The 24,181-nt window shown below is 45.0% G+C and overlaps 1 protein-coding gene across 1 annotated transcript; it reads right to left on the reverse strand.

Moving 5' to 3' along the window:
- Positions 1-3,157: 3,157 nt before the first annotated feature.
- On the reverse strand, positions 3,158-9,955 carry SPR (sepiapterin reductase). Its single transcript, XM_002811901.5, has 3 exons — positions 9,357-9,955; positions 8,490-8,780; positions 3,158-3,969 (listed from the first exon to the last, which is right to left on the reverse strand). Exons 1-3 carry the CDS (start codon positions 9,658-9,660, stop codon positions 3,779-3,781), a joined length of 786 nt encoding a protein of 261 aa, XP_002811947.1. The 5' UTR covers positions 9,661-9,955; the 3' UTR covers positions 3,158-3,778.
- Positions 9,956-24,181: the final 14,226 nt, after the last annotated feature.

Genomic DNA, 24,181 nt, shown 5'->3' on the forward strand with positions numbered 1-24,181 from the left:
CTGGGGGAGGAGCCCCCAAGGGATAGGCATTTCTTTCTCTCTCCCTTCCTCCTTTCCCCCGGCTCCTCACTGAAAATAGAAGTCCGGGACTCTCTGGGCTCACACGAAGGGCTCCTTAGGGCTGAAGATGGAGTTACCATGGATGAAAGGAGAGACAAAGGGTGAGGTAGGGGAGGCTGGCTGGGAAGTAACAATGATTCCCTGGTGGGAGTGGGCTCTACTTCAAAAGTCTGAGACAACATCTGTACTGCTCCCCCGTCTCCCAGCACCACAGGTGGGAGACCTCAGGACTGTGGAGTGGGGCAAGGATGGCTCGCTCCAGGCTCAGAGCCCTACCCTCCATCGACTCCCCCAGCTGACCCCAGAGGTTTGGAGTGATTCCTCAGCTGGTTTCCAGCAAGCTGTCTAGTGGCTTCTGGTCCACTCCCCTTCTTTTACACCCCAGATCACTGAGAGATGATGTGAAGGCTGGAGAGGTGCCACCTCATGGGGTCTCTACCCCAGGGGACTGGGAGTCATCTTCACCCACCTCCCTGTCATCACATGGGAGCCCAGTAGCGAGGGCACGCCTGGGCGCTCTTGGGTGTGCTCACCCAGGAATGTGCACACCTGCCATATGAGTCAGAATTACCGCGTGCATGCTAGCCTATGAGGCCATGTTCTATGGGAAAGGATGAAGGTGAAGGAGGCCAGGAGGCAGCATTCCAGGGCTCAGCTCTCTGGGGTGAGGCACGGGGAGATGCTAGGACGGAGTACATCCTGGGCGGGTGACCCTGATGGCTGACAACAGACTCAGCACCAGCCTGGGTGTGGGGGCACACGTATGTATTCATGGGAGGAAGGACAGGAATTGGGGATTCGGGGGAACCTTTTGACCAGACTAATCCCAGCTGGTCATGCTCTTGGACACTGGCTTTGGCCTGGAATATTCCCCTCACTCCCCTTGCTCCTTACAGGCCAGCTGCTGGCCCCAGTGCAGGCGTATTAAACACAAAACCAAAAACTGCACAGTGCTCTCACACCAAAGACAAAGAGGAACCTTGTTTGTCTTTTAGCTCATCTATGGCCCCGCTCGCTCCAGCAGCTGGGCCCCGGGCATGTGCAGGCATGTATTTGTGTGTGTGCACTCACGTGTGCTCATGTGTGCGGTGGCCAAGGCCAGGTCATGCGGTCGGGGAACACAGATGGTTAGCCCCTGGAGGGTGGCTGCTTATGGCCTGGAGGCCGCCACAAAAGCCTCCCTGCCTCAGTGTGAGGGGACCTGGGGAGGCTGAGTCCAGGGCTGGGAGCAGGGTCTGGGAAATCCCTGAGGGCAGAGACCGTGGGTCACTGAAGAGGCCTCGGGACCTGACAGGAAGAGTGATGCTGCCCATCTCTGATCTCCCCAATTCCCTGGGGGCCCGAGAGTCCAGCATCCTGGGCTGCAGGGAGAGATAGCCCAAGAGAACACTTCCAAAGCTCTTACATCTCTGGGCTCAGAGAAGACAAATGTCAGGCATGGGAGGGCCTCGCCACCTCGTGGGGACAAGTGGTACTCCTCACTAAGCCCCTGGCCGACCAGCCTAGAGGGGAGGTACAGAGTCAACCCTGATGATCAACCACAAGGAGCTGGACTGGCACTGCCCACCCTCACACTCCCACAGGAGCAAGGGGCCTGGTGAGGAAACCTACCCACCACCCACCACGGCATGAAAGGCAGCCCAGGCTGCCATAATCCATGGCCTCACCACACTGGAAACACCTCAGAGGAAGGTGTCCAGGAATGAATCTTGGAGTTCACTGCTCTAAGGAAACTGAAGGCCAGAGAGAGCAGGGCTCTGCCCAACACCCCACAGCATCTCTGTCATAGACAAGGCAGTGGGACTGAAGGTTCCTGACTCCAAAGTTCACACATTTTCCTGTAAATCCAAGACAAGGTATCCAGACCAGACCCTACCCTCACCTCCAGGAGGCTGAATAGGGGGAGTACAGTGAGAGTTTTTGCCTCAAGTCAGCCGGGGAGGATGTCTGAACCGTCTAGAGGAAAGGAGGCTTCCAGCAGCATTCCAGGATGATCTGGATCTTGATATTTAAAGGCATTAAATAGTATTAGCATCTACGGGGCATTTACCACAATGCTAGCACTGTGCTGAACATTTACAAACATTAGGTCACTTAATGTTCAAAATAACCCTTTAGGGTAGGTGGCATTATAATCCACATTTTTCAGATAAGGAAACTGAGGCACAGAGAAGAAACTTGCCCTGGGTTACCAGCTGTGGCAGAGCAGGAACCTGAGCCCAGTGATTTCTACTTCAATGGGGGCATGAGGACAAGGCATCTGCTGGACCAGGTAAGAGTTCCTCCTAGGGGAGCAGGCAGGGCCCTGCCAGCTTCAGCCTAGGGCCTGCCCTTCAGCAAAAGGCGCGGCCTCCATGCGCCCTCTGCTGAGCACAAGGAGGAGTTCCCTTCTGTACACTCAGAGACAGGCTGAGTCCTGGAGTCAGTGGGCAGGGAACCACGCTTCTTACTCCCAAATATGGCCAGGGGCCAGGGTGCTGGCTGCAGACCACCACTGCCGTGGAGTTTCCAGCCCAGCCTATGTCTACCAACCTGCACAAGGATTGGCTTGGTTGCAGCCCTGATTTCTCAGAGCTTCCCTTTCTTGGAATCTTGCCCATCATCTCCCCCAAAGGCATGCTGGTCCTAAGCCCACCCCACTGAGGACCTGGACCATGGGCCAGATGGACAATGCCAAGAGGGCCAATAGCAGCTGGCATCCATTCACAGCATTGCCACGTGGACAGGGGGTGGAATTGGGAATCCACAGAGAGTTGGGGAAAGGACCCAGGCTTTAGGGCCATGCGGAGGGCAGGCTGTAAGTTGGGCCCTAAAAGATGGGTATTCTGAATAGCCCAGGGTGAGAAAAGGGCTGTCAAGGCTGGGGTCAGCGTGGGCAACAGCACAAAAGAGCAGGCATGCCGATTGTGGGCAACTTTGGACCTGGGCTTGCCACTGAGTGAGGCCTGATGACTGAAGGCAGATGGCCCCGGGACAGCTCCCTGGGAAATAAGGACAACACCTCATTTTTGGGTTAACTGCCTTGGGAATGACCTTGGGCCCAGTGAACCAGGCAGTTAGCCATAGGCCCTGTATCAGAGGAGAAAGCAAGCATGAAGAAAGGACAATCTGTATTTTATTTGTATCTGCCTTTGGCATGTATACAGACACCCAGGAGCCCCTTCTCCCAGCCTGGGGGAGGGGTGGTAGATTCTGAAGGAAGGAGACATCAGAGTGAGGACACAAAGTTCAACAGAAGGTCCTGCTACCCTCAGCAAGGGGCATCTATGTGGGCTGGGACATGTACCGTCTGCCCTTCCTCCCATCCAGGCCATCTGCGAATCTACATGGGTCCTCCTATTTGACACCAGATCACTCTTTCCTCTACCCACAGGCTTGCTCTGAGCAAGAGACAGAACCTCCTCTCTTCTATATTCCAGCTTCTTTTGCTGCTCTTCCCACCTCTTAAGTTCTATTCCTGGGGATAGAGACACCAATACCCATAACCTCTCTCCTAAGCCTCCTCATAACCTAGGGTGCACAGCACAGACTCCTGACAACTGGTAAGGCCAATGACCTGGGAGCTCACAGCTGGCTGTGCCTGAGGGCAGGGCAGCAGGCATGAGTGCTTCTATGTGTAAGGCAGGACTGCCCCTATGGCAGGGTGTGGGGAGCCACAGGGCTCTGGGGTATGTCTGAAAGTGGGGGCAAAAAGGTTCAGGAAGCCAAAAACATGCGCTTATTTGTCATAGAAGTCCATGTGGGCTCCAGACTTGAACTCGTCCTTTTGCAGTAAGCTCAGCAGTTTCTGGGCTGACACCTTGCAATCCACCAGCTTCCCCTTTGCCTTCAGCTCCTGCAGCCCTTTTCGCATGTCTGGGTCCATGGAGGTCTCCCGGGCCAACTGCTGCATGTCTGTGTCCAGAGGACCTAGAGGATGAAAAGGAGACGATGAGGGAACATGGCCAAGGCAGGGACAGAAGGTTTCAGGTCCCTGTTTTATGTCAGGGGTGGGGCTGAGTCAGGTCTGGCTGGAGGAAACATGTTGTCTTGGCTGAAATGTGTGGTCAGGGTTGCCAAAGGCTCCAATTTGTCACTATCAAGTTCTGGACTGAAATTCAAAAGCCCACTGAACATGGACCCTCTAGACTACCATGTCTAAAACCAAGATTCTCATCTCCTGTCCAACCAGCACCACCTCCTGACATTCCAATTTCTATTAATGAAGTATTCTTTTCCCAGACTCAAAACCTCCATCACTTCCTCCTTCCCTCCCCCATCGCCCCCACAGCCAACCAGGCACCAGGTAGGACCCTTCAGCATCTACACATCCCGACAATCAGGCCCTTTTTACAACCTTGCTTCTCTCCCTGCCTCAGCTCCTTCTGTAGCCCTCTACTAAACTCATTCTACTAAAACATCACTGGGGCCCAGCTGCAGTGGCTCACACCTGCAACTCCAGCACTTTGGGAAGCTGAGGCAGGAGGATCACTTGAGGTAAGGAGTTTGAGACCAGCCTGGCCAACATGGTGAAACCCTGTCTCTACTAAAAATACAAAAATTAGCCAGGCGTGCTGGCACATGCCTGTAGTCCCAGCTACTCTGGAGGCTGAGGCGCTAGAATTGCCTGAGCCCAGGCCGAGCGCAGTGGCTCATGCCTGTAATCCTAGCACTTTGGGAGGCTGAGGAGGGCGGATTATGAGGTCAGGAGACTGAGACCATCCTGGCTAACATGGTGAAACCCCATCTCTTCTAAAAATACAAAAAATTAGCCGGGCGTGGTGGCGGGCGTTTGTAGTCCCAGCTACTCAGGAGGCTGAGGCAGGAGAATGGTGTGAACCTGGGAGGCGGAGCTTGCAGTGAGCCAAGATTGTGCCACTGCACTCCAGCCTAGGCAACAGAGTAAGAATCCATCTCAACAAACAAACAAATAAACAAAAACATCACTGGGATCATAACATTCCTCCGCTCAAAACCCCTCAACAGCTTCCCAGTAGCCTGGCCTAATACTCAAGGCATCCTAGTCTGCCCTCCTCTGAGCACACCTACTCTACAGGCAAACCGAAGACCTGCCACGCCCACAGTGAGCCTCTGCACCTTTATTTCCTTTCATCAGGAATGCCTTCCATCTGCCAACAACCAAGCTCAATGTCCAGTTCAGCTACCTCCAATAAAGCCATCTCTAGTCTCCCCACCTAAAGGAATTGTTCCCTTCTTGAACGTGTTGCAAGCATGTTCTATTCTTCACATAGGAATCACTCATGCACCCCAGTATTTGCAGTTAATGGTCCTCAAGGGCAGAAAGTCAAATGATGATGTGATGTAGTGCGAGAAAGCACATACCAAGGCCACCATACACTACCCGTCCAAAAAGGCCTCCGATATGGAATAGTCTTATTTATCACCTCAGAAGTATTTTTCTTCGCCGCATTCTTCTGAGCATTTTACCATTCCAGCCTAGCCCCTACCCCTCAACTAGGAGGACACTGACCCCCAACGGGCATCACCTCGCTCAATCCCCTAGAAGTCCCACTCCTAAATGCATCCGTACTACTCGCATCAGGAGTCTCAATCACCTGAGCCCATTACAGCCTAATGGAAAATAACCAAACCCAAATAATTCAAGTATTACTTATCACGATCTTACTGGGCATCTATTTTACCCTCCTACAAGCCTCAGAGTACTTTGAAGCCCCCTTCGCTATCTCCAGTGGTATCTATGGCTCAACATTTTTTGTAGCTACAGGTTTCCACGGCCTTCACGTCATTATTGGATCAACTTTCCTCACTGTCTGCCTAATCCACCAACTACTGTTCCACTTCACATCCAAATACCACTTCGGCTTTGAAGCCGCCGCTTGATATTGGCACTTTGTAGATGTAGTCTGACTATTTCTGTACGTCTCCATCTACTGATGAGGGTCTTATTCTTTTAGTATAAACAGTACCGTTAACTTCCAATTAACTAGTTTTGATAGCACTCGAAAAAGAGTAATAAACTTCGCCTTAGTCCTAATAGTTAACACCTTCTTAGCCTTACTATTAATAATTATCACATTCTGGCTACCACAACTTAATCTTTACATAGAAAAGTCTAACCCCCACGAATGCGGATTTGACGCCCTATCTCCCGCCCGCATTCCTTTTTCCATAAAATTTTTCCTGGTAGCCATCACCTTCCTATTATTCGACCTGGAAATTGCTCTGCTGCTACCCCTGCCATGAGCCCTACAAACAACCAACTTACCACTAATAACTATATCATCACTTATATTAGTCATCATCCTAGTCCTAAGTTTAACTTATGAGTGATCACAAAAAGGATTAGACTGAGCTGAATTGGTAAGTAGTTTAAACAAAACAAATGATTTTGACTCATTAAATTATGATAGTCATATTTACCAAATGCCCCTCATTTATATAAATATCGCACTAGCATTTGTTATCTCACTCTTAGGAATACTGATCTACCGCTCACACCTAATATCCTCCCTGCTGTGTCTAGAAGGAATAATACTATCACTGTTTATTATAGTTACCCTCATAACTCTTAACACCTACTCCCTCCTAGCTAACATCATACCCATCACCATGCTAGTCTTTGCTGCCTGCGAGGCAGCAGTAGGCCTTGCCCTACTAATCTCAATCTCCAATACATATGGCCTAGACTATGTGAATAACCTAAACCTGCTTCAATGCTAAAACTAATTATTCCAACAGTCATATTATTACCACTAATGTGATTCTCTAAAAATCACATAATCTGAATGAACACAACCACCCACAGCCTAATTATCAGCTCTATCCCCCTACTATTTCTCAATCAAACCAACAACAATCTATTTAGCTACTCCCTATTATTCTCCTCCGACCCTCTAACGACCCCCCTTCTAATATTAACGACCTGACTTCTACCTCTCATAATTATAGCAAGCCAGCGCCACCTATCCAACGAGCCCTCATCACGAAAAAAACTCTACCTCACTATACTAATCTCCCTTCAAGCCTCCCTAATTATAACATTCACAGCTACAGAGTTAATTATATTTTATATTCTCTTCGAAACCACTCTCATTCCCACCCTAGTTATCGTTAGAGAATTCCAGGGTTGGAGGGAGAATTTATCTCCTGGTCCTTGACTATTTTCCAATGACCTGTGCATCCCTGCTGAGAGAGGACTTGCTGCCTTTCCAAACAGCCCATTCTATCTCAGCACCTGTTAGAACATTCTTCCTGAGACAGAAATGAAAACCAGACTGGCCTCCGCCTTGGTTCAGGCCCTGGGGACCTCCTGAAAATCTCAGCTACCTCATAATGCCCAGGGCAGCCTCCTGAGACCAAACGCAGCCATGTGGCCTTCTGGAGTCTGCTCTGCTCCTGGCTGTAGCTTACATTTGGTCACTGTTGTTTGTGCGAATCCTTGGGCTCAGAGTGGATGATGAGTTGAATGTTGGTTGCAAGAATAATTGTGCATGTGTGTTGGGGGGCAGGGGTGGTAGGGGCTGGGGTACTGGAGAACATGAGGAAGAACTTGGGAGCAAGGTGGGATCCAGCCCTGCCACATCTGTGCTTTGTGCAGGCCATTCTACCTGTCTGCCCTGGGATCCTGACCCTATTCCCCAGGGACACAGACTACTGGATCTCTGCCCAAGTTGCTCAGGCTTTCCATGGCTGCTCTGTCACCACCTTCTGATTGCAGCAACCTCAAGCCTAAAAGAGACTCCTCACTATTAAGAAAGGGGCACTGTGGCATCAGAAACTAGACCCAGTATCACAAGACTCCCTGTCCTTTGGCGTTCATGAGAACAAGGGCTCTATTGTATTTATCCCAGAATCCTCAATAGTGTTCCAGCACAGTTTAGCCAGGGATGGTCAGCACTCAACAAAGTCTGTCTGCTCTCCATACAGCTAGCATGTTCTGCAGCTTGCCTTAGTGTAGTGCTTTGCTAGGTGTTAGGAACACACATCTGCATAGTCCAAAGGCTTTCCTATCAAGGGAGGGAAGGAGGCAAGCAAACATGTGCAGACAATACAGTGTGATCAGTCCTATTTAACAATGAGGCAGCACTTCACAGGTCAGGGTCATTTTCACATACAGTATCTCATTCAGTTTTCCCAAGTGCCCTGTGAGGCAGGGAGCGTCTTCCCCATTTCACATGAGGAAGGCCTGGAACTCAAACCCCAGTCTTCTCCCAAACTCCATCTAATACCTCAGACTTTCCTGCCCCACCCTCCAGTCCAGGAAACTCCTCACTCTCTACCAGTATCCCCGGCCCCTGCCACCTCTATTTCCCCTGGGTCTGTATTTCCCCTAAGGGGTGATGGGTCAGGATTCAAGGACAAAATCCTGTGGGTTGTTTCCTGGAGGGGGCGGACTAGGCCGCTTGCCCAGCCCCTAGAGGCGCACCAGTGGGTTCTGGAGGACAGGGACGGCAGGACTTTCCACCTACCTGGGGCATAGTTCAGCACCCTCACATTAGGTTCCTCCAGCGCCAGGACCTGGAACAGCATATCACGAGCAGCCTTTCCTGCACAGTACAGCGCCCAGCCTTTGAAAGGTTGCAGGGCACAGAGGGATGAGATGTTAACCACGGTTCTGTTGAGGCCAGGACTGGCCGGGAAGGCCTTTAGGACGCTGGAAGTCAGGCAGAGCATGGAGGTCAAGTTCAGCGCCCAGTAGTTGTTCACTTGCGTGGAGTCACTCTGGTCCACGAAGCCTTTGGACACATCCCCAAGAGAGCCTGAAAAACCAACCCTTAGGAGTAACTCAGTGCAGGCGGGGCTTTCTTCTTCCCCAGCCCTCCCAAGTTCCTCCAGATATCCCCTTCCCATGCAGACCTAGAGGAGGAAGCTGCCTAGCGCTTCTGAAGAGGCTTCTGTCTTCCTCAGCTCTGCGGAAAGACACAGCTGGGGAACCCAGCCATCACAAGCTGCAGAATGAGAAGGCACCTGCCTTGCCCTGGGGCTGAAGGAAAGCTCTAGGGGTCCTCTGGAGAAGCAGAGTTTACTTGTTTGGAGACTCCAAGCCCTGACTCAGGCCTCCGCCAGAGGGCGCAGAGCAAGGGGATCGGGAAAGTTCTACAGGCGCTTTGGAAAACCCGGCTGGCCAATTTTCCAGGAAGTGGGGGCAGACTGTTGTCCCGACGGCACCGAGTCTTCCTGTACACCTCGCCTCCACTTGCTACTCAAGCTGGAACAGCTAGGGCTTTAGATTTCTAGGCGTCCTATCTGACCCCCTAGGAGTCGCCCTTAAATTCCCCAGCGGTGGAGGAAGTGAGGGCTCACATGGGGAGTCCGCTCCAGCCCCGGGGTCTTACCCGCGTTGTTGATAAGCAGCAGTCGCTGCAGCCCCTCGGGCCGGGGGAGCTCGCGCAGGGCTCCGAGCAGCTGCTGCAAGCCGGCCTCGGTGCCCAGGTCGGCGGGCACCCGCACCACGCGCAGGCCAGACCGCTCGGCGCCCAGCTCGGCCTCCAGCTGCCGCAGTGCCTCGTCGTTGCGGGCGTTAAGAACAAGCACGGAGCCGGGCGACAGCAGCGAGGCCAGGAGCGGGGCCAGCGTCCGGCCGAAGCCGCGGGAGGCCCCGGTCAGCAAGCACACAGCACGCCCCAGGCCTCCCTCCATGCTACTGGTCTCCGCCGGCGGCGCTAGGACCCGAGACCAGGCGGGAGGCGGGGCGGCCGCGGGGGGCGGGACCGCCCTGCCGGGGCGGGGCGGGAACCCCAGGCTTCGGGCGGCGAGCGCCCAGGGGTGCTGGTTCCCTTGGGATCTGGTTCCCTTGGTTGCTGGTGGCGGAAGTCAAACCGTGGGCGGTAGCCCAGTCCGTGCCAAGTGAGACAACAGAGAGGGCCGGCAGGCGTGGCCCACACGGAAAGCCCTAGCCCAGTTCCCAGCGCTGCCGTGTTCTTCGCCCGCAAGCTCAGCCTCCGGCTGGGACGCATGCTCGAATTTCCTCCCAGTTCCAGCCCTAACTTCTTTGCACTACTGACCTCTTCCAGGGCAGGCCCTGCACTGGGTGCTGGGCGTCCCTGATCGTGGCCAGTGAACGCCCTGAATGAAGCTTATGCCTGTTTAGGGATTGAAGTCTCTGCTTGTTTGGGAGCTCACCGCTTTCTGGATGACAGGAGCTTCCTCTGGGAGAACCACAGTGGCTCCAAATGATATTAAAACCTTTCCCTTTTACTACGCTCTGAGCAGCTCCGTGTTCCCACCAGTAACCCCTGCTTCTCTGAGATTTCTGACTCCTGTCCCTAAAAGTGTGTTCCCCAGGATTCTGCTCCTGCTCATGCTACAGTCTCCCTGGTAGCAATTCCATCCACTCTCAGCTTCAAGTTTACGCAATCATCTGTCTGTACCTCCAGGCAGGTGCTTCAGAAAATCCACATTTTTTTTTTCTAGGAGAAGGGGAACGTGAGACAAGTTGGCATGCAGCTACATATATTAAAAAGGAATCTCTTCATGGTTTCCTTCTTAGTGGCCGAATGATATTCCATTGTGTATATACATATGTTCAAATATTATGTGTCAGTTTTTAAAAAATGAATCTCTTTAGAGTTTAGCAAGGGCAGTAAGTAACCTCTGATAACTTAGCCCAATTCCCCACAGGGCTGATCCCTCTCCTGGGGCTAAACAGCAAAGTTAGTGCCTTTCCACTACTATTGCCAACTCTAAGGAAGAAACAACTTGGAGGAAGGCTTTTTTCTTTTCTTTTTTCTTTTTTTTGACAGAGTCTCGCTCTGTGGCCCAAACTGGAGTGCAGAGGTGCGATCACAGTTTACTGCAGCCTTGAATTCTTGGGCTCAAGCAATCCTTCCACCTCAGGCTCCTGAGTAGCTAGGATTACAGGTGCGCGCCACGACGCCTAGCTAATTGTTTTTTAAGCTTTTGGTATTTTGACGCTGATAGGACTTTGTATATGTGTATACCATTTGAAGTTGCCCTGCTTTTCATGTACCTATTCACACTGAAAGATAAAGATCTCATTGGCCCAACAGCCTACTATTTAAAGAATTTTAATAGCTTCTCCCTGCTCTCCAGGCCTTAGAAGACAGGTTAATGAAAGCACGATCCCATCCATCCATTCATTTGACGTTTATTAAATTTCTACCATTTGCCAGATTTTTGAAGAAAAGGAGGGAACAATGAAGGGATGGCAAAAAATCAGACCTAGACTCTTCTGAACCTAGCTTCTTCTAGGAGGAACCACTTGGGAACAGCCCCTAAGGAGAATGTGGTTTTCCTATACTAGGAGAGGGTCTGGAAAATTCTTCTTTTCTGAGGAAGATGATTATCTGCTTTCGCTAATTTTTGTATTTTTTGTAGAGATGGCTCTTGCTGTGTTGCCCAGTGTGGTCTTGAACTGGACTCAAGCAATTCTCCCATCTCGGCCTCCCAAAGTGCAGGGATTATAGGTGTCAGCCACCCCACCTGGCCAACAGTAACTTTTTAAAAAAGATACAAATGCTTGAAAGGTAAGAAATATGTAAAAATTGTGTTAAAAACATAAGTCTGATAAAGGACATGGGTAGGGGAATGAGTGAAATTTGAATAAGATCTGTAGGTTAGTTATTGGCATTGAATCATTTCCTGACTTTGACCAGAGAACTATTGTTATATTAGAGAGTGTTCTTGTTTTTGGAAGTACACAGAAGTATTTAGTAAACGGGCATCATATCTGCAACTTACTTTCAAATGTTTCAGAAAAAAATTAGAATGAATAAGGCAAAGGTAAAATGTTAACATTTAGGAAATCTGCATTTAAAGTGTTCAGGAGTTCTTTATACTATTCTTGCAACTTTGTAAAAGTCTGAAATTATTTCTAAATAACAAAGTTTTTAAAATGAGCCATACTTTGGGAGGCTGAGGCAGGTGGATAACCTGAGATCAGGAGTTGAAGATCATCCTGGCCAACATGGTGAAACCCTGTCTCTACTAAAAATATGAAAATTAGCTGGGCGTGGTGGCGTATTCCTGTAGTCCCAGCTACTCAGGAGGCTGAGGCAGGAGAATTGCTTGAACCCAGGAGGCAGAAGTTGCAGTGAGCCAAGATCTCACAACTGCACTCCAGCCTGAGTGACAAAGCAAGACTCTACCTCAAAAAAAAAAAAAAAAAAAGCCATACTTATAAGTCAAAAATAAAATGAAAAAGTGAGCAAAATATATGAACAGACATTTATCCAAAGAAATTGCACAAATGGTCAATAAGCACATAGAAAGATATTCAACATTATTTACCATCAGGGAAATACAAATCAAAATTATGATAAGATACCACTTCATATCCATTAAGATGGCTAAAATAAAACAGACAGATAATAAATATTGGCAGGTCATATGATTTGGCTGTGTCCCCATCCAAATCTCATCTTGAATTATATTTCCCATGTGCTACAATTCCCATGTGTCATGGGAGAGACCCAGTGGAAGGTTAATTGAATCATGGAGGCGGATCTTTCCCATACTTTTCTCATGATAGTGAATAAGTCTCATGAGATCTGATGGTTTTATAAGTGAGAGTTCCCTGCACAAGCTCTCTCTTGCCTGCTGCCATGTAAGATGCGCCTTTCACCCTTCACCTACCACTATGATTGTAAGGCTTCCCCAGACATGTGGAACTGTGAGTCCATTAATCCTCTTTTTCTTTATAAATTACCCAGCCCCAGGTATGTCTTTATCAGCAGTGGGCAAATGGACTAATACAGTAAGTTGGTACTGAGAGTGGGGTACTGCTGTAATGATACCTTAAAATGTGGAAGTGACTTTGGAACCGGGTAACAGGCGGAGGTTGGAACAGTTTGGAGGGCTCAGAATATAAGAAAGTGTGGGAAGGTTTGGAACTTCCTAGAGGCTTGTTGAATGGCTTAGACCAAAATGTTGATAGTGATATGGAAAATAAGGTCCAGGCTGAGGTGGTCTCAGATGGAGATGAGGAACTTGTTGGGATTCACAGGATTCAAGTAGACATGTCTTTAGAGGTTGGGGAGGGGGGACACACAACTCAACCAACTAAGTGTGTGATAGAGAAGCAGGGCTTTCTCATTAAGAAATTTGCTAGACTATTGAGCCCCCAATCTTGGCTTTTCACCAAATTTGAAAAGCTGATTTTTGAGAGATACACATGAAGGAAGCACCAAACACATTTCAATGGATACATTTATGAAGACACTGTTTCTGTCATCCCAGTCATCACTTTAATGGCATGGAAGTTACTGGAGTGAGTAAAGCTTTTTGAAAAGCATGGGAACAATAAGATTTCATGTAGCTCATGGGCTTTCTGGGCACATTTGAGTAAAGGGAAAAGGACTGGGAAGGATAAGCACACAGGGAACAAAGGTGTATTTGATAAGAAGGATGGCAATGAAGTGATCCTGGGCAGGGTTAGGAAAGTAGGCTTTCGTTCCTGCAGCGGCACTCCAACTTCAGGAGGTCTGTGCTGGACAGCTCCCGCCTTTAACTAGTAGGTTGAAAGAAAGGAAAAGACAGCCAGGGTCCCTCTGCTTTCCTTTCTGCCAACACTGAGCTTTTCATTACCCTCCCAAACTCATCTTTTCTTTATTGCTTCCTTTGTTCTGGGATTTCTCAATAATCTGTCACCTGGTGACAGCTGCTTTATGCGTATTCTTTAGTTTCATTCATTCATTGAATTCATTCAATGAACTATTTATTCTATTTATTGAGTGCCACCAAGTACCAGGCTTTGAAGACACCACATTCATGCTACATATAGGTGCTGGAGATACATCAGTTTGCAAAATAGGCAAAAATTCCTGTCTTCCTCAAGCTTACATTTTTGGAGAGAGAAACAGTCCAAAAATAAAAAATAAAGTAAAACCTGTAGTATGTTGGATGGAGCTATGGTTTGAATATGTGCCCCAAAGTTCATGTGTTGAAAATTTTTTTTTGGGGACAGGGTCTCACTCTGTCACCCAAGCTGGAGTGCAGTGGTGCGATCTAGGTGCATTGCAACCTCCACCTCTCAGGCTCAAGAGACCCTCCCATCTCAGCCTCCTAAGTATCTGGGACTACAGGTGCATGTCACCATGCTCAGCTAATTTTTAATTTTTTTGTAGAGATGAGGTCTCACTCTATTACCCAGTCTGATCTCAAACTCCTGGACTCAAGCAGTCCTCCCACCTGGGCCTCCCAAATTGCTGGGATTACAGGTGTGAGCCACGGCACCCAGCCAGGTGCTGGAAACTTAATCCCTAATGCAACAGTGTTGGGAGGTAGAGCATAATAAGTGATTAGGCCAGGCGGGCTCTGCCCTTGTGAATAGATTAATGTCATTGTCACAGGAGTGAGTTATTATTGCAGGACTCGGGCTTGTTAGAAAAGTGAGTTTGGGCTGGGCACTGGCTCATGCCTGTAATCCCAGCATTTTGAGAGGCCAAAGCAGGTGGGTAGCCTGAGCTCAGGAGTTTGAGACCAGCCTGGGAAACCTGGGGAAACCCCGTCTCTACTAAAAATATAAAAAATTAGCTGGGCGTGGTGGTGCATGCCTGTAGTCCCAGTTACTCTGCTGGCTGAGGCATGAGAAGCGCTTGAATTCAGGAGGCAGAGGTTGCAGTGAGCTGAGATCACACCACTGCATTCCCATCTGGGTGACAGAGTGAGATTCTATCTCAAAAAAAAGTTTGGCTCTCTCTTGCTCTTTCAATCTCACACATGCTCTCTTGCCCTTCTGCCTTCTGCCATGGAATGGTGCAGCATGAAGGCCCTCACCAGATTCTTGTGCCATGCTCTTGGGCTTCTCACCCTCCGTAACTATGAGCCTAATAAACTTCTATTGTTCATAAATTACCCATCTCAGGTCTTCTGTTGTAGCAGCATAAAATAGACTAATACACATGATGACAAGTTTCAAAGGAAAATAAAACAAGGTTGGTAATTATGGAGTACTGAGGTAGAGAGTGCTTGCAATTTAATACTGGGTGATCAGAGAATGCCACATTGAAAGCATAGTATCTGAGAAGAGAGTGGTAGGAGGTGGGAGAGTGACCCATGCAGCTATCCAGAGGAAGACTATTTCAGGCAGAGAAAACAGAAAGCACAAAGGCTTCTAAGTGGGAGGGTGCCTGGGTTGTCTGAAGAACAGGAAAAGAGCAGGGTTGTTTTAGTAGTATTAGCAAGGCAGAGAGAATTTAGATCAGAGAAGTCATGGAATGCCAGATTTGTACAGGGCCTTACAGGTCGTTGTAAAACTTTTCCTTTTATTAGGAGAGAAATGGGGAAGCACTGGAGGGATCTGAGCATAAGGAATCTGCTTAGACTCAGAATCATTCCTGCTTCAGTTTTGAGAATAAACCATAGACTCTAGGGAGCAGCAGGGAGACTATCTAGGAGGTTGTTTCTATATTACAGATGAGAGATTCCAGAGATGTGATTCATTTGGGGATACATTTTGAAGACGAAGGCAAAAAGATTTGCTGAAGACATGGAAATGGAGTATACAAAAAAGGGAATAATCGGTGATGACTCCACAGTTTGGGGCCTTTGCACTGGGAGGATAAAAATTGCCATTTTCTGAGGTGGGGAAGACTGCAGAAGGAGCAGGGTTCTTTGGAGGAGATTAAAGTTCAGTTTTGGGGCTGGGTGCAGCGGCTCACTCCTGTAATCCCAGCACTTTGCAAGGCCAAGGTGGGCAGATCGCTTGAGGCCAGGAGTTTAAGACTAGCCTGGCCAACATTGTGAAACCCCATCTCTACCAAAAAATACAAAAATTAGCCGGGTGCGGTGGTGCATGCCTGTAGTCCCAGATGCTTGGGAGGCTGAGCCAGGAGAATCGCTTGAACCCAGGAGGCGGAGGTTGCAGTGACCCAAGATCGCGCCACTGCATTCCAGCCTGTGTGACAGAGCAAGACTCCATCTAAAAAAAAAAAAAAAAAAATTAGTTTTGGATGTGTTAACTTGAGATGCCCACTGGCTATCAAAGAGGAGATGTCAGTAGATATATATGTAAGTTTGGAGTAAAAAGGGGAAGTCTGGACTGTTGATACAAATTTGAAAGTCTTCAGCAGATAGTTTTTAAAGCCTCAAGATAGGATGAGATCACTTAGGGAGTGAGTATAGATGGAGAAGAGAAGTTGTGGAGGTAAGGAGGAATCCAGAAAAACAGACAGATATAGGGCTACCAAATGAAATAAAGGACACCCAGTTATATTTTAAACAAATAATTTTTAATACATAATTATCTCATGCAATATTTGGCATAAACTTATACGGAAAGTTATTTGTTATTTATCTGAAATTCAGGCTTAGCTGTATTTTTGTTTGTTAAATCTAACATTCCTAGCCTGAGAACCACTGGCCATGGAGGCAGGAGGAAAATCAGGAAAGTGTGATGTCTTGGAAGTATAATATAGTTTTAAAAGTACTTCAAAAAGAAATGTGTTATTGAAATGTCACAAACTCCTGATAAGTCAAGTACCTAGAGAATTGATTTAATAACATGGAAGTCATTGGTGACCTTCATATGAGACGTTCCTGTGAAATGGTGGATGCAAAAGTTTGATTGAAGTAGGTTCAAGAGAGAATAGAGGTAAGGAATAGAAAATGCCAAGGGCAGGATGTGTAGTTTACATGAAACCTACTCACTATCCACTTTTCTGTTACTGTTAAATCTTGGTCGCAGATCTACAACTGAAGCACAGAATACTGTTCGTAGCCCCCACGATCATTCCATGTTTCTCTGTTTACAACAGGTTTTCTTCCATATGGACCTGCTTGTTTGCAGGGCACATTCTCCTCTTGTCCCTGCCTGTTTCTAATCTATGGAGCCTCTGTCCCTGCTTACAGTAGTCTCTGCAGTGACCCCACTTCCCAGATTAGAAGATGCCAGTGTCAGCCTCCCTCAAAATTATATGTTGCCATCAATATAATGTGTTTAAAAAGGCCAATAAGACAAATGAGGTGTGTCATTAAGAATTATAGCTGACATCTGAATATTCATTGCAAATACAAGTAAGCATGCTAGATGTAACTTGAAGTGAAAACAGCATTTATTATATACTTTTTATATGTTGATATTTTGTTACACTTTAAAGTGTTATTGCTAGAGTAAAATTATGAGGTAATTAATGATGACTATAAAAGCTGTTAATTTTAAGTATCAAAAAATTGATTAATTTTAAATATCAAGAAAAGACTTTAAGTAGGCCAGGCATGGTGACTCACGCCTGGAATCCTAGTACTTTGGGAGGCTGAGGTAGGAGGATTGCTTGAGCCTAGGGGTTTGAGACCAGCCTGGGCAACATAGGGAGACCTTGTCTCTAAGAAATAAAAAATTTTAAAAAATTAGCTGGGTGTGGTGGCACACGCCTGTGGTCCCAGCTACTTGGGAGGCTGAGGAGGAAGGATTACTTGAGCCCAGGAGGGCTCGAGCTGTGATCGCACCACTGTATTCCAGCATGGGTGACCCAGTGAGTCTCTCTCTCTCTCTTTCTCTCTCTCTCTCTCTCAAAAAAAGAGTTTTTAAGTAAATAGGGGGAATAGATTGAGCTAATACAAACTTTAAGAAAGTATGTGAGATAGGGGCCGGGTGCGGTGGCTCATGCCTGTAATCCCAGCACTTTGGGAGGCTGAGGTGGGCAGATCACGAGGTCAGGAGGTCGAGACCATCCTGGCTAACATGGTGAAACCCCGTCTCTAATAAAAATATTAAAAAATTAGCCAGGCGTGGTGGCGGGCGCCTGTAGTCCCAGCTACTCGGGAGGCTGAGGCAGGAGAACGGTGTGAACCCCGGAGGCGGAGCTTGCAGTGAGCTGAGATAGCAACACTGCATTCCAGCCTGGGCAACAGAGAGAGACTGCGTCTCAAACAAAAAAAAAAAGTATGTGAGATAGATAATTTAGGAATAAATTTTTATTTCTTTTGATTCAATAAGTATTTATTTAAATTGTAAGTAATAATACAGGCAAAAAAATTAAAATTACAACTGAAAACTGCTACAAACAATAAGAAAACTTTGTAAGGCCACTAGTATAAAATAAATATTCTGAAATCAATAGTTTCACAGCCAGTTAGAAGTCCACATAAAATAGGCAAAAAAAGAGAGAATAGTAGGTATAAATTAACAAAAAAAGTGCAAATGTATATAAGGAAAACTAAAACTTCACCAAAGAACAAAAAAGTAGATCAGAATAAAAAAGTATAAAGTGTTCTTGAACAGGAAGACTCGGCATTACATTACAAAGATGTTAGTTCTCCCTAAATTAATTAAATATTTTAACATAATCTCGATAAAAATACCAAGTTTTTTAATCAAATGAAACAAGCAAGAATAGATATAAGCTAAATGTAAAGCTGGGCACTAGCTTAATGCTGTACTGGAGGCGGGAGAAATGCTAAAAAGGGTATTATTGGGTCAAATGGCAAAATAAAAACATGAGTGGTAGAAGAGATACAAGTATTATATCAATGTAAATTTATGAAGTTGATCATTGTGGTGTGGTTATGTAAAAGAATATCCCTATTTTTAGGAAATGCACATTTGGGGAACTTAGGGGCAAAGGCCATAATGTATGAAATTTATCCTTAAGTGGGTCAGCAAAAAAGTTATGTACGAAAGAGAAGGAGAAGAAGAGAAGATGAAACTATAAAACAAATGAAAGGATATGTGACTATTTTTGTACTACTTTATGTTTGCAACTATTTGTGAATTTGAATTTATTTCCAAATAAAGAGTAAAAAAGAAAAGAATGGGTAGAAAGAGTCTGAAAAGAAGAGCAATTGAAAGAGACTAGTCTGACCATAAATATTGATACGGTATGGTTTTGGCACATGAATAGACACACAAAGAAACAGAAGAAAAGTAAAGAAAAAGATGACTAGCATGGGGAAATTCAGTTTATGATAAAGGATGCAACTCAATGTTAATAAATCGTGTTGTGACAACTGGATATCTATCTGGAAAAGATAAAATTGGATCCATAGCCCACGCTATTCATCAAGATAAATTCCAAATGTAGCAAAGATTTATACAGAAAAAAATAAAACCTCAAAAGTAGTAGAAGAAAATATGGACAAATTTCTTTGTAACATTGGAGTGAGGAAGGCCTTTCTATGAATCAAAGTCTAGAAAACAAATAAAAAAAGACCGATATATTTTACTACACAAAAAAGTAGTTACAAGGCAGAGAAAAATAGGAAAATTTTGCAATTCATAAGACTGACAAAGGGTTTTTTTTGTTTTTTGTTTTTGTTTTTGTTTTTTGAGACTGAGTCTTGCTTTGTCTCCCAGGCTGGAGTGCAGTGGCGCGATCCCAGCTCGCTGCAACCTCCACCTCCCAGGTTCAAGGGATTCTCTTGCCTCAGCCTCCTGAGTAGCTAGGATTACAGGCACATGCCAGTATGCCCAACTAATTTTTGTATTTTTAGTAGAGACAGGGTCTCGAACTCCTGAGCTCAAGCGATCCACCTGCCTTGGCCTCCAAAGTGCCTCCGCGCCCGGCCCCCCCCAACTTTTTTTTTTTTTTAATATATAAGGATTTCATTGAAATCAAGACAAAAAGACAACCCAATATAAAAACAGGCAAAGGATATAAACAGATAGTTCTCAGAAAAAGAAATACAAATTACTTTAAACTCATAGAAGATGCTCAATTTCACTCAAGATATGAGAACTGCAAATTAAAACAAAATTGACATGCCATTTATCATCTATGAGCTTGGTTAAAAAATTCCAAATGTTTGATGACACACAATTTTGGCAAGAAACTCTTATGCATTGCTGATTGGAGCCCAAAAGATAACAATCCTATGTAAGGCAATTTGGAAATATCTCTCAAAATTACACATTTCTATCTTCTGACCAGTAATCCCACTTCTGGAAATTTACCTCAAATGTACTTCACGTGCATGAAATAACTTGTGTTCAAAGTCATGCATGACAGCATTGCTTATAACAAAAAAAGATTGGAAAAGATCCAAATGGACCTAGTTAAATAGCTAAGGTACATCCTACATAATGGAATAATATGCAGCTATAAAAATGAATGAAAATTGCTCTTTATACTGACGTAAAAAGATCTCTAGAATATACTGAATGAAGAAGGCAAAGTAAAAAATAGAAAAAGGTATATCTTATGCAAAATGCAATCTTGTGCAATAAAGGGGGGAATAAAAAATATATATTTAGAATTTCTAACATTCACATATTAAATACTGGAAAGATCCTCAATAAATTATAAAACTAGTTAACTATAGAGGAGGGGGAGGGAAGTTGGAGTGAAAGTGGATACACTCAGAGTGTACCTTTTGCATTACTTTGACTTTTTAAGCCATATAAATGTATTCCCTATTCAAAAAATAAACAAATAAACAGCTTCTTAAAAACATAAATGTTCTTAAAAAAGAATAAGGAGTGATAATAGAATTATAATCTTTGTAGACTTGCTTGGTATTTTAGCATTCATAACATTCAAATAAGTCTTCAAAAACTATATTTAATTCTTATTTATTTAGTATTATTTAGCTTTGGGTCTTTCAAGAAAAAGTCCTATTTGAGAATTGTTTACATCTTGTTGAGGATGACTTCAAAGGAGAATATCAACTTTGCTACCCCAGAGTTTATGAGGAGGAAAACTCTAAAATGACGTAGAAAAACCACCATGTTGAAACAGCTTTGATTAAGATAGAATATAAACAATGAATTAAAACAAAAAAATTAGCCAGGCGTGGTGGCGGGCGCCTGTGGTCCCAGCTACTCAGGAGACTGAGGCAGGAGAATGGCATGAGCCCGGGAGGCGGAGCTTCCAGTGAGCTGAGATCGCGCCACTGCACTCCAGCCTGGGTGACAGAGCAAGACTCTGACTCAAAAAAAAAAAAAAAAAGTTTAGAGGAAATGAGGTATTTCAAACCCATTCTGTTTTTACTAATCATATTTCAAAACAACAGACTTCATAAAAATATTTCAAGAAGATAGTTCCTTTTACTCTTGACTCTATGCAAAAATTTAAACAGAAAGCTTGACAAAAATATTGCTATAGACTGCCAACTATTTTTAGTAGTAGATGAAGGATTTTTGACATTTGATGAAGATATAAAGTTCCTTCTATAAAAGGTGTTACTAAAAGCAGTTTCTAGAATTAAAGTCTGCTGTATATAAAAAGGTTAATGATATTATTAAATGTGCTACTTTTGTACCTTCTATATCAGACACTTGGACATGAGGAAGCAACCAGAAGTCTTTTTAAAATATAAGATAGCACCATGGGTTACTGGCAATAAACAGAGAGTAGACTTTTCTATATTCTTCTTCAGCCAAAGCAAACTATGTGATATACAAGATACTGTGGAATTGCCTTTGCCTTGTCATGTACTTATTCAAGATGTTCACAAAAGATAATGCAACACTTATGACATATTAAGAAGTCCGCTTAAATACCAAAATAAAGCCTTGACCTTTTACTTTACAGATCACTGTAACAACACAACAACCCATGTGATTTTCAGAGTTCACTGGCTGGAACCTGCTGTAGACGTAACCAACTCAGTTGTCTTGTGAGGGCAATATTTCTTTCACTGAAACCTGTCGTAAAGATTCTGCTATCAGCTTTACTCTAGTGACAAGTTTGAAACTGATGAGCATGCAGTAAAACCTCAGATGCAGATGTTGTGATGGTTAATACTGAGTGTCAACTTGACTGGATCAAAGGATGCAAAGTATTGTTCCTGGGTGTCTGTGAGGGTGTTGCCAAAGGAGATTAACATTTGAGTCAGTGGACTGGGAGAGGCCGACCCACCCTCAATCTGGGTGAGCACCATCTAATCAGCTGCCAGTGCGACTGGAATAGAGCAGGGAGAAGTTGGAAAGAGCAGACTTGCTGAGACTTCTAGTCTTCATCTTTCTCCCGTGCTGGATGCTTCTTGCCCTCAAACATCAGACCCCAAGTTCTTCAACTTTTGGACTCTTGGACTTAACCAGTGATTTGCTAGGGGCTCTCAGGCCTTCAGTCACAGACTGAATGCTGCACTGTAGGCTTTCCTACTTTTGAGGTTTTGGGACTCAGACTGGCTTCCTCGCTCCTCAGCTTGCAGATGGCCTATTGTGGGACTTGACCTTGTGGTCCTGTGAGTCATTACTCCTAATAAACTCCCCTTCATATATACATATATCCTATTACTTCTGTCCCTTTGGAGAATCCTGACTAATACAGATGTAAATTCAGAATTTAAATTATATTGTTTCATCATATTCTATTTCAAGATTCTGGATTTAAAGGCAAATATTTTCTCAAGTGATTGTTTGAAGCAGCAAGTACATGGGAAAAATGTCGTAAATAAAATTATATTTGAGGGCAATTATCTTAAATCTGATTTTGAAAATATTCAGAGGCCGAGCCAGGAGGATCATTTGAGGACAAGAGTTTGAGACCAGCCTTGGCAACAAAGCAAGACCCTATCTCTACAAAAATTTAAAAATCTAGCATGGTGTGGTGGCACACATGTAGTCCCAACTACTCAGGTGACTAAAGCAGGGGGGTCGTTTGAGCCGAGGAGTTCGAGATTACAGTGAGCTATGACTGGGCCACTGCTGCACTCCAGCTTGGGTGATAGAGTGAGACTCTGTCTCAAAAAACAGAAAATATTCAGAAAGCATTTTCTTTCAGCAGTGCACAAAGCTTCAGTTTGTAAAACTGCCATAATGAAAATGTACTGTCACCATCAGCTTAATCTTTAATCAAGAATGAAAGAAGATGTTTTTACCTTGATCAGGTACTATTTATTAAAGAGAAAGAAAGGCTCAATAACATGGTAGCAACATCACCATCAGCAGGATCTGAATGGCAGAGAAAGCCAAAAAAATATTTTGTTCTGGTACCCACCTCTGATGAAAATGAGCATCTATTTAGAATTACAAATATTCAGTATAGTGACCACAGGAGCAAACTGACAGTACTGATGACTTACTATAATGGAAAATTGTTAAAATCTGATGATTAACACTGTGATAATACAATTCAAAAAACTGTATATTTGTATTCAAGTGTTCATTGCAGCATTATTCACAATAGCCCAAAACTGGAAACAGTGTGAAAGTCCATCAGATGGTAAATGGATAAATAAAATGTGCTGTACCCATACAACACTCGACAATAAAAAGGAACAAAGTCCTGATACATGCCACAACATAGGTGAACCTCATGAAAGAAGCCAGACAATGCATAACTATGTACTGTATAATTCCCCTTATATGACATTTCTAGAAAGGGCAAAACTATAGAATCAGTAAGCAAATCAGTGGTTTTCTCAGACTAGGGGTGGAAGAGCGATGAGCTGCAAATAAGCATGAGATAACTTTTTAGAGTGATAGAAGGGTTCTAAAACTAGATTACAACTGTAAGAGTTATAGAGTACAGCTCTTAATTTAGGTTTTTGATCCATTCTGAATTAATTTTTTGTTTTGTCTAAACAACAGACATTTATTTTCTCACAGTTCTGGAGACTAGAAGTCCAAGATCAAGGTGTTGTCAGGGTTGGTGTCTGGCAGGAGATGGCCACCTCCTCATTGTGTTCTCACATGGCCTTTCCTCTGCATGCATGCATAGACAGAGAACACTCTCTGCTGTCTCTTCCTCATTGCAAACAAGAGGGTCATTTGAAGAGTAAGTGTCCCTCTCTCTCTCACTGGGGGACCACCTCTTCCTTCTGGGCTGTTAGAGCCACAACCTCACCAACCTATCTGACAAGGGGGTCAGGCTGATCTCGAACTCCTGGGCTCAAGCAATCCTCCCGTCTCAGCCTCCCAAAGTGCTGGGATACAAACGTGAGCCACGTTGCTCCACCAGATGACTATTTAAAAAAGAAAAAAAAAAAGAAAAGAAAAGGACAAGTGTTTTGAGGATGTGGAGCAGTTGGATCTCTTGTGTACTGTTAGTGGGAAAGTAAAATGGTAGATATTTTACATCTTCCTTTCAGTGTAGGTGATTTTTATTTCATTTTCTTGCCTAATTACTTTGGCTGGGACTTCCAGTACTACGTTGAATAGAAATGGTGAAAGTGGGCATCCTTACCTTGTTCCTGATCTTAGAGGAAAGGCTTTCAGTCTTTCACCAATGATTATGATATTTGCTGTGGGTTTTTCATTTATAGCTTTTATTACATGGAGGTAATATTCCTTCTATTTCTAGTTTGTTGTATATTTTTA

The sequence above is a fragment of the Pongo abelii genome, chromosome 12 (assembly GCF_028885655.2).
Source record: "Pongo abelii isolate AG06213 chromosome 12, NHGRI_mPonAbe1-v2.0_pri, whole genome shotgun sequence".
Taxonomy (NCBI): Eukaryota; Metazoa; Chordata; class Mammalia; order Primates; family Hominidae; genus Pongo; species Pongo abelii.

Excerpts from the sequence above, each read along its gene's own strand:
- SPR (XM_002811901.5), bottom strand. The coding sequence starts at position 9,660 with ATGGAGGGAGGCCTGGGGCGTGCTGTGTGCTTGCTGACCGGGGCCTCC. Across the intron at positions 8,781-9,356 it reads GCTGCTTATCAACAACGCGG|GCTCTCTTGGGGATGTGTCC; the intron begins GTAAGACCCCGG and ends TTGGTTTTTCAG. Across the intron at positions 3,970-8,489 it reads GGTGCTGAACTATGCCCCAG|GTCCTCTGGACACAGACATG; the intron begins GTAGGTGGAAAG and ends TTCATCCTCTAG.